Here is a 15,057-nt window from a genome sequence, read left to right on the forward strand (position 1 = left end):
TTTCGAAGAAGAAGAAGAAGAAGAAGAAGAAGAAGAAGAAGAAGAAGAAGAAGAAGAAGGAGGAGGAGGAGGAGGAGGAGGAGGAGGAGGAGGAGGAGGAGGAGGAGGGGAGGAAGAAGGAGAAGGAGAAGGAGAAGGAGAAGGAGAAGGAGAAGGAGAAGAAGAAGAAGAAGAAGAAGAAGAAGAAGAAGAAGAAGAAGAAGAAGAAGAAGAAGAAGAAGAAGAAGAAGAAGAAGAAGAAGAAGAAAGAATGATGCAGATGATGTTCTAAAGTAGGAATGGTAAACAATGGAGCAGAAAACCTGTGGGATGAAGATAGGACTTGGAAGGGAAGGGAGAATGGTAGAGAATGACAAACACTAAAGACCTTTGAAAAAGTCATATGGAAACTACCACTATAGCTTTCGAAAACGTCTATGTATAAACATATAAAAAGAGTTTAAATGAAGCCTCCCTACAACAAGGGCGCAATGCCCCCCCCCCCCCCTAGACACAATTATCTCTAAATCTAAAGGCCCAGTGTCAGGAATGGGTCACCTCACTAGGCGTTGTTGTTCAATGAAGTTCCCAGAGAACCCCAAAGTTCAACTGTCATTAATGCTCTTGAAGTTATTGTCCTCATAACTCAATAGAAAGACCATATTGCTGATAATATCATGTAATTGTTTCATAGAACGTGGAAAAGCCAAGCTGATGCTCATTCAGAAGCATCATACCTACCGGCGAGCTTTCATGAGTGCTAGAAGGTGCTATGCACACAACTGGAGGAGAAAAGTCATTTTCTGTTCTGTCCACTGTGAACCCTGTGAGCTTCAACGACAACTAGCCTGCAAAGACGTGCTCACTGCTATAATGGTGGCCGTGACTGTAGCAACAGTCTCGGCTCTTACATTTCTGAACGAAAAAAATTTTTAAGAGGGACATGTTGGTGGAATAAACACCCAAGCATTTAAATTGAGTAGAGCGAGCAAAGAAGCAAGAAGACACTTTCTACAGAAGGCATGGGCTGACATGAGCGGCAGGTGTCCCAACTGTGGTGGATGTGAAGCTATGTTCATCTACGGCAGTGGTTTTCAACCTTCCTAACATTGCCACCCTTCAATATGGTTTCTCGGGTTGTGCTGACCTCAACCAAGAAATTATTTTTGTTGCCACTTCAAAACTATAATTTTGCTACTGTTATGAATCATAATGTAAATATGTGATATGCAGATCATCTTAGGCGACCCCTTGTGAAAGGGACCTTCACCCCAAGGGGGCTGTGACCCATGGGTTTAGAACCAATGTTCTACATGTATCCTCCATCCTGTGTCTCCCCTCAGTATTTACTTCCAGAAAAAACATGATCTTCTTCAAAGTGCATATTTTTTTCTAAATTTGAGTCCATTATAACTAGATATAAGAACATATTGTCCTTGAAGTTGAAATGTTCACTGGATAACAGCACTCTCAGAAGGCTTCCCTAATGAGAATGTCCCAGAAATGTATTGGAGGCAATCCATATGGAAACCAGTACCATCCATTTCCCTTTACATCCTATTATCAGGTCCCTGAGCAGGACCACGTAGAGAAACACACCAACTATCTTTGAACCTTAATTACACACTTTCTGCTACCTTCACCTTTCACTCTGTCTTAAGGCTCATGAGCATTCCTACTAATATTCCGTATGCCCCATATTGAGGGGTCTGTTAGTTAATTCTTCCTAGAGCTAACCTACTGTCTAACCTCATACCTTTTAAATTTTATTTTTAACTGAAGTAGAATTAGACCACTCTGTAGTAATGAAATACTAAAAATCCCACCCTGGGGCTTCTTCTCCATCCTAGACCATTTATGTTCTGAATGAAAGACATGCACAACTTTTATATTTTTAATATATCTTAGACAGTACAACAGCTGGGCAGCTGCCTATCCTATTGCTGTTAGAATCTACTTTACAATCAATGAACCCAAGTTATTACTATTTATTATGTTTCATCTAGGCTGCTCCTAACTCCAACTGTCCAGGCCATATGGCCACATTTTTGTGACTCAGCTATCCATGGCAACTCCCCTTCTCCTCTCCTGCACCACCACCACCACCACCACCACCTTCTTCTTCTTCTTCTTCTTCTTCTTCTTCTTCTTCTTCTTCTTCTTCTTCTTCTTCTTCTTCTTCTTCTTCTTCTTCTTCTTCTTCCTCTTCCTCTTCCTCTTCCTCTTCCTCTTCCTCTTCCTCTTCCTCTTCCTCCTCTTCTTCTTCCTCTTCTTCCTCCTCCTCCTTCCTCCTCCTCCTTCCTCCCCCTCCTCCTCCCTCCTCCTTCTCCTTCCTCCTTCTTCTCCTTCCTCCTTCTTCTTCCTCCTCCTCCTTCTTCCTCCTCCTCCTCTTCTTCTTCCTCCTCCTCTCCCTCCCCCTTCCCTTCCCCTTCCCCTTCCCCTTCCTTTTCCTCATCTTCTTCTTCCCTGAGGGCTTCCTATTCTTCCCTCCTCATAGTCCTCTCTCTCCAAGCCTGCAAAACCCCAACCCATTCCAGCTACTGACTGTCACCTTTATTCACCAATCAGAATTAACTTGGGGGTAGGTTCTCATGGGCAGCCTCCGGGTCTTGGGGGTCCACACTTAGTATTACAATGGGCAGTGTAAGAGAAAATTCCAACTTCTTCCCACTCCCTTTTCCTTAATCTCAAGTTGATAGCCTTATTTTCTTTAAGTATGATTGTTTTACACACACACACACACACACACACACACACACACACACACTTGTAAAGTGAGTCTTTTTTGATGAGGGGTATGCCTATCTCTGAGTATAAGGATCAGATTTAGAATGTAGGAAGGAATGATGCTGCTCTTACAAAGCGGAGGTAGCAGATTCTTTTCTGACGTCCATGGCTTGCTAGCCCTGGGAAGCTGGCTTGCCTTCCAGTACCAGGCATGATTTTCCTTGTGTTGACTAGGTCTTAAGTCCCACTAGACAGCTCTTGATTGCCACTGACATGTGGGTGCCACTGCTTTACATTTTTATCCATATCTTGCCAGGTTGGTCATTGTAATGGTTCATCAGTGATGTAGTTGGATAAAGCTGTTTAATTGCTTCCTTCCCTCTGTAGCTTCTCTAGAAACATGGAATACTATTTAGCTGTAAAGAAAATGAAATTTTCAGATAAATGGATGGACCAAGAGTCAGAAAGACAAACCACATTTTCCTTATCCATTCATCTGCTGATTTAGGTGGTCTATTTTTCCTGGCTGTTAGGAATAGAGTGGCTATGGACATTGCTTTGCAAGCATCTGTAGCATAGGATGTGGATCCTTTAGGCAAAAGCCAAGGAGTGGTACAGCTGGAATGGTCATAGGGTAGATTTACTTTTAGGTTCTTGGTTTTGGGTTTGTTTGTTTTTTAAGTTTTTTTATAGTGATTTCCATACCAATTTGTGATTCCCACAAACAGTAGGCAATTAATGATGCTCTATATGGCCCAGTGACGGTGGCAGGGGTTCCTCACTACCCACCCCAATGTTCTGGACCCCCCAATAAAAAGACCCACACATGCAGCTTTATATTTAATATGCCTTAATCATCTCAATGTTTGGGCCACTTCCAAACCACTCTCCTCCCCTCTGCTATTCCTGAATTGTTACTTACTAAAACCTATATCCCATCCTGGCTGCCCCGGACCCAGTCCTGCTGCCCTCCTGGGCCACAGTCCCCAACTCTTACATGTTAGCTGTCTCCCTCTTCTGTACTTCTCAGGCCTTGTCCTGCTCCTTTCCCATCATAGCAGTCCTAACTCCTTCTTCTCTCTCCATCCTCTTGCCTGTGAATCCTAAAGTCCCACCTCTGTATCTTCACCAGCCATTAGCCACTGGCAACTTCATTTACCCGTTGAAACCATCTGGAGGCAAGGACCCTCAGCCTTGTACATTAGGGCTGTCCTGCAATTTTGGGAACCCAATTAACATGATGCAAGCGTTAAACCAAATCCACAATGAAAATGAATGGTGGTTCCTCTTTCCCAACAACGTCAACTGCCAACATGAAAATATTAGACAAATTACAAAACAGAAAGTATGCAGAGATAATCTATCCCTCCCCCAGTGACCCACTTTTATTAGTCAGAACCCTTGAACTGCTAAGCACTAGAGATAGTGTATTTAAACTTGAGCGTGGGGAAGGGAGCAAGTATTTAACATCCAAACGTCAATGAAACAATGAATACAATACATTGAACACTGAAATTCTCCTCTTCTTATATGACCTACTTCTACTAATCCACCACCTAGAAAATCACTAAAGTCAGACAGCTGGTCTCTATGGCTTCTGGCTCACTCCTACCGAGTAGTTGAGCAGAAGCACCTAATCTTCTCTTCTTGTCCAGATAGCTTTTCTGTGCAGAATATCTTTCAGGTCACCATGTTCTACTTACTATTTGTGGGACTTAGTTTTCTGCTAACTAGACTCCAAGCTCCTACTAGCATGATCTCTAGACATCACCCACATGGCCATCCTGATCAGTTTATCCCTGTCTGATGCTACGGCATGGGCCGATGCTACTATGGACCTCTGCTGTAGCTGTAACGAAGTCCCTGAAAACCAGCTTTTGTGAAAAAAAAAATGTCATGTCTTCTCAAATCAAGGAGAAGGCCCAGGTTAAGCCACTGTTTTGTCAAAACCATACTACAAAATGTGGTAGTTTCAGAAAATGTTAGGCACGGGCTACAAAAGACCTTGCTCTCAAAATATCCATAAATCAGCATCATAAAGTACATTTACTGGATTTTTGATGTGAACAAATGTAGGTGTGCATTGTCTATGGAGAAAGAATAGTTTAAGAGTTGTCTTTAGCATTAAGTCAGGCTTTAGTTTCTCTAGAATGGCCATTTTAACCTCTGGGTCTTACTTTCTTTGGTGTTTTCCCCCTTTCTCCAAAATACTTTCTCATGTAGGGTCATGTAGATAGCATTCACATTATATGTTTGAGAAAGTCGATTGCAAATTCATTGGCATACACAATGTAAAGATCCTAATGCACTGTTGGTGTAAATACTTTATAAAGTATTGAGACTACTATGGGGAGGAAGAATGGAAATTTCCTTTCCAGGTCTTGGTCCAGACGATTTCTAAGGAAGGGAACAGAATGCACAATGTGGTGTCTATTTAACTGTGGCAGGCATGGTGTAGCTCAAGATAAACATTGTAACAGAGGCCTTCTCTGGCCATGGCAGCTTCTTGATTACCTAACTTTTTGCCTATGGAAGAGACAGATAATACTTTGGAGGAGGGCCAATTTTGCAGCATTGTTTGGGTAGTTATATCTATAATCCCAGCCTAGAGCTTTCCCCCCTGCTTGTCTGATGAAGGTCTAAGTGTCCTTACATTTATTAAATAAAATATGCCTGTTTACACTGATGTGGTATCACATGCCTGTGGTCACAGCATTTGAGAAGCTGAGCAGGAGAATTGTCATGTATTCCAGTCCACCACCAGCTACACAGTGAGCTGAAGACCAGCCTATGCTTCTATATGAGACACTGTCTCAATAAATAAAGAAGACAGCAACAAATGATGTTTCAAATGAAATGATTTGTGTTATGTAACAATCTGATATTGGCAGAATGGAAGAATTAAGAGTCATGCCTGAAACTATTACTCTGTGGTGGTTTTTTGAGGCATGCTTGTCTGTCTTGGGGCCAAATCACTATTCTAACCCTCACATTTCATCATTCATTGGACAGAAAGTGAGTGGTCCTGAGGCAGATTATGGAAATGACATTCCAATTATTTGTCCACTAGGAGAAATTTCCCTTGTCCCATTTCTTAGGGGTCACAGAAATAATTGCCATCTGTGTCCACTTTTGAGTGAGGCTACAGAAGCGTATGTAAGGCCTTTCTACTCGGAACATTGGTCATCGGGATCTCCCTGTGGGGTTATACCTTAGATTGTAAGAAAGAAAACTATGAAGTAGGAATACAGACAGCAACACTCCAGATATTTGCTAGTGCAGTTCTTTGTGCCCACTGGATCTGTCCATGCCTCCTCTACCTGGTGATGGATGCTTCTGCATTTGCCCAACTTTATGGTTAGAGGTCAGGTAGTGCCATGTATAGCACAGCACCTTAGGCCGCATGAAGCTCAATGCTCACTACCTACCAGAGTCCAACAGCAAGCCAAAGGAAAATAGTTATCTAGCTATATGAAATATGCTAGATATGAGTAGGTGGAGGGGAAGGAGAAGAAGGAAGAGGAGGAGAAGGAGGGGGAGTAGGAGGAGGAGGGGGAAAGGTGGGGGGAGGGGAGGGGGAGGAGGTGGAGGTTGAGGTTGAGGGAGGATGGGATTAGGGGCAGTGGGAGGAGGAAGAGGAGAAGGGGGAGGGGAAAGAGGAGGAGGAAGAAATAAAAGATGAAGAAGTAAAAAAGAGGAGGAAGAAAAGAAAAAATAAAAGAAAAATGAAAACAAAAACAGAAGTGAAAATGAGGGGTATGGAGAGTTCTATGTATAGGAACATTAGTACAAAAGCAGTCTATCTTGTTAAGAAGCTTGATTGATTCCTTGAACCAAGCCACAGGCTAACAAGACAATCCATAAGGTCCACTTCAGAACAGGTCCATGTGTTTCACAGAGGGAGAAGAGAGCGTAAAAGGGGAGGAAAGGAAGATCTGAGTTGTCTGAGATAGCATTGTGGTCAGGACACACAAAAACAACTTGACCATGTGGACAATACAATTTCAACACATTTCTACATACATAATGCTACACTAAGATGCCTCATGTGTGCATTAAAATGAATTAATCCAAGCTTACACATTCCATCCAGTGTCATGTAATGAAGACTTCTGAAATATTTGATAAGAAATCTTTGATGAAAGTTTAAGATAGACGAGACATCGAATGGAGGTGGAAAGGGCCTCATGGCTTAAGGCATCACATTTCACCTTAGCTTCGTGCCTGAAATAAAATCTGGCTAACCTTTTGCCTTGGACTTGGGGGCTTAAAAGGGTCTAGCAGACAATATCATACTTCCCCTTTGTGACTTACTGGGTTGTAATAACCAGATAGAATAACTATTGGTCCAGCAGGATTACCTTTCAAATTGAGTTCTTCCTTAGCATCCAGGGAATGGCATCAGCAAAGAAATCTGGAGGCTTGGCTCCAGAGTGTGTTTGGAGCTCATTGTGGGAGGTGCAGACCAAAGGTGAGTTTACACATCGGTGACTAAAGTTTCCTGTCACTGAGCATAAGAAGTCACTCATGAGCAGCGTCCCTAAACCACAGGTACAGGATGTGGGCACAAACCCTTGTATAATTGTTGGCCAAATGCCAGGGAGCATTTCATCCCTGTGCAAATACTTGGGCTGTTGGGTTTTTTTTTGTTGTTGTTCTTAACCTTTCAAAACCACAGGCATTAGCCTCTCTTTTTCTTCCCCTTGGCAGAAGTCATCTTCTTTTCTCCAACATGGTCTCTTGTGGGTAAAGAATTTCTAAGGAGCTTTTAAGCCCGAATTTAATACTTTTGCCCTCTCCCTGCTGCCCTGCGAAATGCCAGGTAGAGGTAAAGCCACCCTACAAAACATCTGCTGGCACTGCTGGCGCTGCTGGCGCTGCTGGCTTCCGTAGCATTGTTTGGGCGTTTTGATCAGATAGGAAGTCAGAGTGTTCCGTGAGCAGCCTTAGCCTTTAAGAAAATAAAGATGATTTCTGGAAATCCCCCCCAAACAACTATGGCGTATTGTTTTCTCACTCTAGAATTAAGCCACCTATGTGATACAAAGATTGAAATGAGTACTTTTCCCTGGGAATAGGGGTGCTACACTGAACAGAGCAGTGGAGTAAAAATAGGAACTAGAAAATGTAGTCTAATTCCAATATTGTCAAGCATTTACTATATGTTCATTCTTTCTATGCTTTTCTTTCTTTCTTTCTTTCTTTCTTTCTTTCTTTTTTTTTTTTTTGGATTGTTTTTTAAAGCCTATGTTTCATGTGTTTCTGCAAAATGAAAGCATTGGTTTGGAAGGTTTCTATCCTTCCTTAGCCCCAGGGCTCTGCAAATTGGCACCTTTAGTAATGTTTCAACAAAGGGACAATGAAACTGGGTCTCAAGGCAATAGATCTGGGAGCAGCCAAGACATAAGCTAGCTTCTTTTTTCTATGTTAAAGGATGGGCAGAAGTCTGGCGACTAAAACAGTCCAGCCAACCACAGGAAAATCAGGCATGTCGACCATTACCAGCCTTTCCTCATAAAATAAGAAATGTGGCAACCTTACTTCAGTTTCCAAATGCCCTCACACCCTGGCATGCAAAGTTAAACTATACTACCCCAGTCAGCATGTTTTTAAATGAAAGAGCTGGCAGAGAGACACCTCTTGTTCTGAGTCAACAGAATGAGACTTAGGCGAGATGTATCAGAAGCCTGTGAGGGATTTTGCTATGGTAATTCAAGCAGATTCTGAAGGAAGCCTCACTAGAAATTTGTACTGGGAAAAACTGAACGTAACCAGATAGATAAGAAAGACCAGGTTTTGTGGGGATGTGATTTTAGTTTCAAGGTTCTTATATCCAGTCTAGTTTCAAAATAGATGGATAATTTCCATTTGGGAAACTTTAGTGGAACATTTCAGAGGACAGAGGGCAAGATCCAGGTGCACACGTGGCTCCCCAGGTCTGCAGCTGTCAGCTGAGCACAAGAACAAAGAGCCCAGTGACAATGCTAGGCATCAAATAATAGTAGCTTCGTGTGACAAAGAAACAATTCCTTTTGGGAATTGAATTGACTTATTCTGGATGCCTCCCTATTGGTCTTTGGCCAAAGTCATGTTATACAGGCAGGACCTCAGTATTTTCTGTATCAATGAGATGGCTTGACGCCATTTCACTGAGGCTCCACATCTGAGAAATAATCATAATCGGGCCCCGGATTGGAGATTAGAAAATCAATCAATAGGAAAGTTAAAGTTATTTTATAGGAAATTACAAGACTCCTTAAGTTCTTTCCAAAACAGGTATCTAATTATCTGGCTGTTTAACAACAACTGTTTAGAGAATTTTTATATTGACTTTTCAGATATTGTACTACGCCAATGCTGTTCACAGTGCTATGTAATCACCTGTTTAGCAAGTGAGTTGAGGGTCAAGACTTCAAGAAATAGTCCTTCAATCTTTGGATATTTGACACTGAAAAGGTGTTCATGCTTACCTAGAAACATCTCTCAAATTCCCAAGATCTCTTTCTCATGAATAACCCAGAGAAAGCCATGTATGGAAGCTCTGTGCTCAGTCTTCAACATATGAAACAGATACCAGACCTTGGGATTAACTAGACACTCTTCCTCTCTTTCATTCTGCGTAGCTTTCACTGAGGCTGCTACACTGTGTCCTGTAGAAAGTCACGTAGGGATGTCTGAATGAGCTTTGCAAGAGGGACATATATACACAAGGAAATCAGTCATCGAGGAGAGCCTTCAACAGTAACTCAAGAGAACAAGCCAGGCATTTCAGAGGCTTCTGCCAGAAAATGCCACTACCTGGAGGCATATGGGGGGTTTTGGGGCAACAATATTAAAATAATTGGCCAATAACACCTTCTTCAGAAGTGCTGCCAGAACTATTGAATGACTTTTCTTTCCACTACTGTTGACAGGACAGCTAAGGATTTCAACATTTCCTCTCAAGGTCTCAATAGAAGTTCCTTGCCTTAGGGATTGAACAATGTTTGCCATGGTTGGGTGAAGAAGGAGGTGTGACAGAAGGAACAGAGGAAGGAACAAAATAGTAATGGAAGTAAGGAGAAGGAGGCAAGGGCTGTTCAAGTTCTGGTTTTGAATGTGTGTACCAAACTGATAAGTGACTACACCTGAGTCTTTGGTTCTGAGGAAGCAAGGTTTCTAAAAAGAGAAACACTGTAAAGTGAGCTTTGGAGGAGCCAAGAATGAATTACCTGTAACTTTCCACCTTACCATTAAGGTAAGCATCTCAACTTCAAGTCTCAGGAGAGGCGAGGAAAACAAAACAAAACAAACAACAACAAAACCAAAAAACAGACAACAAATAAAACCTTCCTGTAACAATGTTTATAGTAATCCATTTAAGCATCCATGATAAAGAAATGGAAGATTTAAAAATTTTTAAAGGAAGAGACTAAAAGAAATAACTCACTGCCCTGGGTTGTTCAGAGTTACAGCTAAGAGGACAGAAGAAGAAAGGAAAGAAAAAAGATGGGTATAAAGTGAACAAGACAATATTTCAAAGTTATTACTTCAACCCAAACCCTCTGAAATCACAAACTCAACAAGAGAGGGAGCCAGCCCATCACCACAGCAGACATGGTGCTCTTGCTTTTTCTGTTCCCCAGATTGATATTCCACAAAAGATTTCATTAGATGAAATCATGTGCTGGAAAAATACTTGAAAAACCAAGCTGTAAAAGAGAAGGAGCCATTGGCCAGTATTGACCGACTGTGGAGTGTTATGGAGCCATTGGACAGTATTGACCGACCGTGGAGTGTTATGATCAAATTGTGCTTTAGAAACTGACAGTAAGGTACATAACTAATTGAAAAAGTTTTGGCGTGGGGATCCTAATTAAGAGACCGTAGAAACAATGGAAGAATTGATCACTATAAGTGAAGGAGGGAATTCAGGAAGGTAGGGTAATATTTTTTCTTCTTTCTCTTCAGTGCTAAGGATCAAATTCAAGAACTTGAGCAAGTTGGGCAAGCTCTATGCTAATGAGTTATACCTCTACCCTTAGGAAAATGTATTTTAACCTTGGATACAGTAACATGACGTCACATATCCATGTATTAGTATAACAGGATGCATTTGGCATACAGTTCAAACCAACCGAAACTGGCAGGTTTTAAGGATGGATGATAAAATATACCATAGAGAAATCTGGATTTGGAAAATGCTGAGTGCACGGGGGTGTTGGAAACACTGATGTAGGGACAACTGGCAAATATAAGAAGAGCCTGAATATTGGGATACATATCAGAAAAGGAACTGAGGGTTGGAGTGCCCTCATAAACAGTAGATAAAATAGCAGAGCCAGTGGAAGCCTAAGGAGAATAAAACAGGGTCTGTGGGATGGAAATGAAGATGAGGAAAGTCTCTGTGGATGTGAGGAACAGTTTCAATTTCAGCAAATTTAAATGTAAATTGTATCACAGGTGGAAGTTCAATTTCTCTCATGTGACACCTAAATAGTCTATCAGTCTAATCAAGCTTTTAGATTTCCTAAAGCACTAATAAGTCAGTCCTTTAAATATTATCCAAAAATAACTACTATAGTCCAAATATGTAGTGAATTTAAGCAAATTGGTTATACATAGATAATGTACTTTATAACAAAGACTCTCAAAAGCCAACACTCCCACGAGCAAGGGAATAGCCAAGTTTGTTGCGGTTTCCAATGAATGACATGAGCCCTGTGTAGGTCTCAATCAGGATGGGTTGGGTTAAAACCATCAGTTCCTTTCTACTTCCAGTTCCAGCATTCTTGTGGGCATTCTGGATAGCTGGAACAAGCTTAGATGTGAACCCAGACAACTGAAAAACAAAAGGTAAAACATCAAGTTAGCAACTCCCGGGCAGCTCAGGAACATCCCCTCCCTAGTCAGTCTTCAGTTGTGTGATGGCCCAACTGGGGTCAGCAAGTCTTGCTTTTTAACCATGAATGGCTTCTCAGAAAAGTTGGCATTGCTCTTGCTTGGCATTTAATATAATACTCAGCCCACAAAGCATGCACATAGTATTATTTGCCTTATTTATTTTTCATTATTCATAACTTGTACAACATTAAGGAGTCAACTTAATATTTGCCAGTAGCCTTTATGAACTAGACACTTGTTGGGCACTGCTGAATGTGAAAGGCCAAATATGAACAACTGCCACCCTCAAAGTCAATTAACTATGAAGTAGTCTACAAAATTCACCAACTAGAGTAATGCAAAGGTCATTATAGCAAGCAGGAAAAGAGACAGAAAATGCCTATGAACACAAAAGAGGAAAGATCGTGACACAGTTAGAAGATATGAAGAATGGTGTCAAAAGGAGACCCTTAGACAATTTTGAGAGAGCAGCAAGATTCCCGTGGGGGGAAATGAGGTTCTGCAAGTTATCGAAAGCCTAGAGATGGGCACTGTGTTTTCCTTCTCAGCCTCCTTCCTTGCCACAAGGAATTACTCATGCCTCTCATTACTACAAAGACAGAGAAGACATTGAGTCTCAGAATTTCAAAGCATATTCCTTAAGCACAATGCTTGAGCAACAGTGTGGAACTTTTGTTATTGATTTTCTTAGTTTGGAGAACTAAAAGCATGAATATTTTAGCAACCTTATTGAGTGTACATATGTATTCAGAGCTTATGGTCTGTCATTGGACAACTTATATGGGAGTTTGTCCCTGGAGAAAACCAATTCTCCCCTCTGTCTGCTACCACTGACTACTAGAACCAGTAAGGACAGGATCTTTGGAATTTCAACCTAACTATGAAGGCTGAGGTCATTATGTCAAAATCCAGGCATTCATATTTCCCATCACATCAAAAAAGACACTGTCTAAAAGCAGGCATCCTCATCTGCAGGCTTTATAGTCTTTCTATTTCTCTTCCCTTTTCTTCAATGCTCCATGAATGGCTGTGTTGTACATTCCACTGGGGTTGGGCATCCAAGAGACACTTACTCCCTTCATTTTGATCAGTTGCGAATCTATGTAAAAGTCCCCATCTGATACAAAAAGAAGCATTTTTTTTGATGAGAGATGAGAACTACACTTATTATGGCTATAAGAGTAAGTAATTATAATACAATTACAAATAATTGTTTTGAAAATCAAAAACAACACTATTATCCAGAATGTTATTGTAATAGGTAATTTTGCACTGGAGACAAGAGTTGTAAAGAGAAAAAGGAAAGAAAGAAAAAAAGCAAACCAAGCAGGTAGCTTGCTCCAATCTCTTCATTCAAACCAAGGTCATATTTTTATTCTTTTCATTATGCTTAGTTTAGAGGCATGTTTTCCTTTAAAAGGAAAATTATTAATAAAAAGCATTGAACTGCTATCTAACTTGCACAGTCCATAATTCAACCACAACATTTTGTACTTTCCATTTTCCTTCCATGATTGAAAACCACATTCCTCCCCCTTCCATAATGCCTCCCTGCATACCCAATTTAAAAAAAATGTTTTTCTTCTGGGACTGAAGAAATGGTTCAGCACCTTGAAGCATTTGCTGCTCTTGTGGAGTACCGGGGTTCAGAGCCACATGGCAGCTCACAACCATCTGAAACTCCGGTTGCATAGACTCTGACACCTTCTTCTGGTATCCAATAGCACTGGGATATGCAGAGATTTAGGTAAATAACTAATAATTATAAACTAAAAGTAAATGATTAATAATAATTATCACAGTACTTTTCTTCGGTTGCATTTCTGTCTCTCAGACACCTGGAGCACTACTAAAACACAAGAAGTCTCTACTCATTCGAACTTGCATTCCCATCCTGTGGAGCCCTTACCTCTGAACACACACACACACACACACACAGAGAGAGAGAAAGAGAGAGAGAGAGAGAGAGAGAGAGAGAGAGAGAGAGAGAGAGAGAACTTATGTGTACATAGTAGGGGCAGGGTAGTGTAATGGGATAAGGCTGGGATTCAGAATCACTGCAAAAACAATTACAAAGTTGTTTCTCATAAACAATGCATATTATCTCTCCTATTGCCATCATCAGCATCACCATCACCATCCAAAATATACAGTCTCCTAAAAGGTACAACAATTCATCTCAACATTTCTATTTGCCAAGACCACCTGTCTGATTGTAGTGCCTTCTTAGAGATCAGTGTTTGTCAAACTAGATTACTGAACACTTCCTCGGCTCTCACATTAAGCCTCGTTTATTATGGATCCCCTGTGGTCTCAGAATCTAAGCGTTGGAAAGAAAATATTGACACTATTTCATATTCAACACATTGCATTTCATTAGCTACACTTCATTCCCAGCCATGTCTGAAACACTCTCAAAGGAGGTAGGCATGCTTACAGAGACAAGCTGCTCCTTAAAGGAGTGGCAGACAAAAGGCCACGTCCCCAAGCTGGCTCTTGAGCATTTCAAGCACCTGAGCTCAATCTCTGTGACAGGAACGCTGTGTCATCTGATATGAATGCCACCAGCCACATACTTTTGTCTAAAAGCTTTTATACACCCACCTCTGTCTCCCGCTTTTATTTCTGTCTCAAAAACAAAGGGTCAAGTTTTAACAACTCCAGTTACACAGGGGCTGTGTGAGGGTTGAGGTGAAGCACACCAGTGTTCATGGAGGAGGAGGAGGTGCATATGCTTGACTTTACAGCAATTATTTACCAGCTGAGTGCCTGGGCCCCTGGTAGCTTCAGGTGTTGTCTGCCAGCAGCTCCCGCCTAGAATCTCAGTTTTCTTTATTACGACCATCACTTACTTCCTGTTTATACTGGGCAAAGGGACCAGGTTTCATGCCTGCAGGCCCACATTCCTGAGCTCAGAGAGTTTTCCAAGCCTTCAGGCCACAGGTTTTCAACCTCTCTCTGTAGAGAAAGAGGTACCCTGGGATGAGGAGCAAATTGTCCAATACTGAAGATGTAAAAGTACTTGTCAAGTTGCAGTGCTGGTCAAAATGCATGGTGTGTGTGTGAACATTTTACCTGGAATTATCCATTGCTTTGCACGAACCCTGTAACTGTGGATAACTCAGCATATAGATAAAACTAAGAAGATGGCGCACGTTTTTTTCGACACAAGTTTCCACACAATCTGACCAACGTTCTCATCCTGACCACCTCAACTCTCTGCTCTGAAGACTACACACTCTTAAATCACCTCAAGTTTTGCACAAAATGATATGATTTTTGCCACTTTTCAGACATAGCAGTCCCCCTTTCTGAGATCTCATAATACCTTGTAATTTCCTCAATTAACAGTTTTATGAACACTACATACAAATTTGTGAATAAACTTTTCTGAAAGCCACCCCACACACACACACCACAAGTGACTCCAGGGTGAACTCTCTTGAATATTCCTTAGGATTCCAGGTT

The 15,057-nt window shown here is 41.4% G+C and overlaps 1 protein-coding gene across 1 annotated transcript in view; it reads right to left on the reverse strand.

Annotated features, from left to right (window-relative positions):
• Positions 1-11,280: 11,280 nt before the first annotated feature.
• Tprg1 (tumor protein p63 regulated 1) overlaps positions 11,281-15,057 on the reverse strand; it is a 127,510-nt gene continuing 123,733 nt past the window's right edge. Inside the window, 1 exon segment of the mRNA NM_001108320.1 lies at positions 11,281-11,527. Coding sequence (NP_001101790.1) covers positions 11,336-11,527 — 192 coding nt within the window. The 3' untranslated portion in view covers positions 11,281-11,335.

This window comes from Rattus norvegicus, chromosome 11, assembly GCF_021556685.1.
Source record: "Rattus norvegicus strain SHRSP/BbbUtx chromosome 11, alternate assembly SHRSP_T2T, whole genome shotgun sequence".
NCBI lineage: Eukaryota > Metazoa > Chordata > Mammalia > Rodentia > Muridae > Rattus > Rattus norvegicus.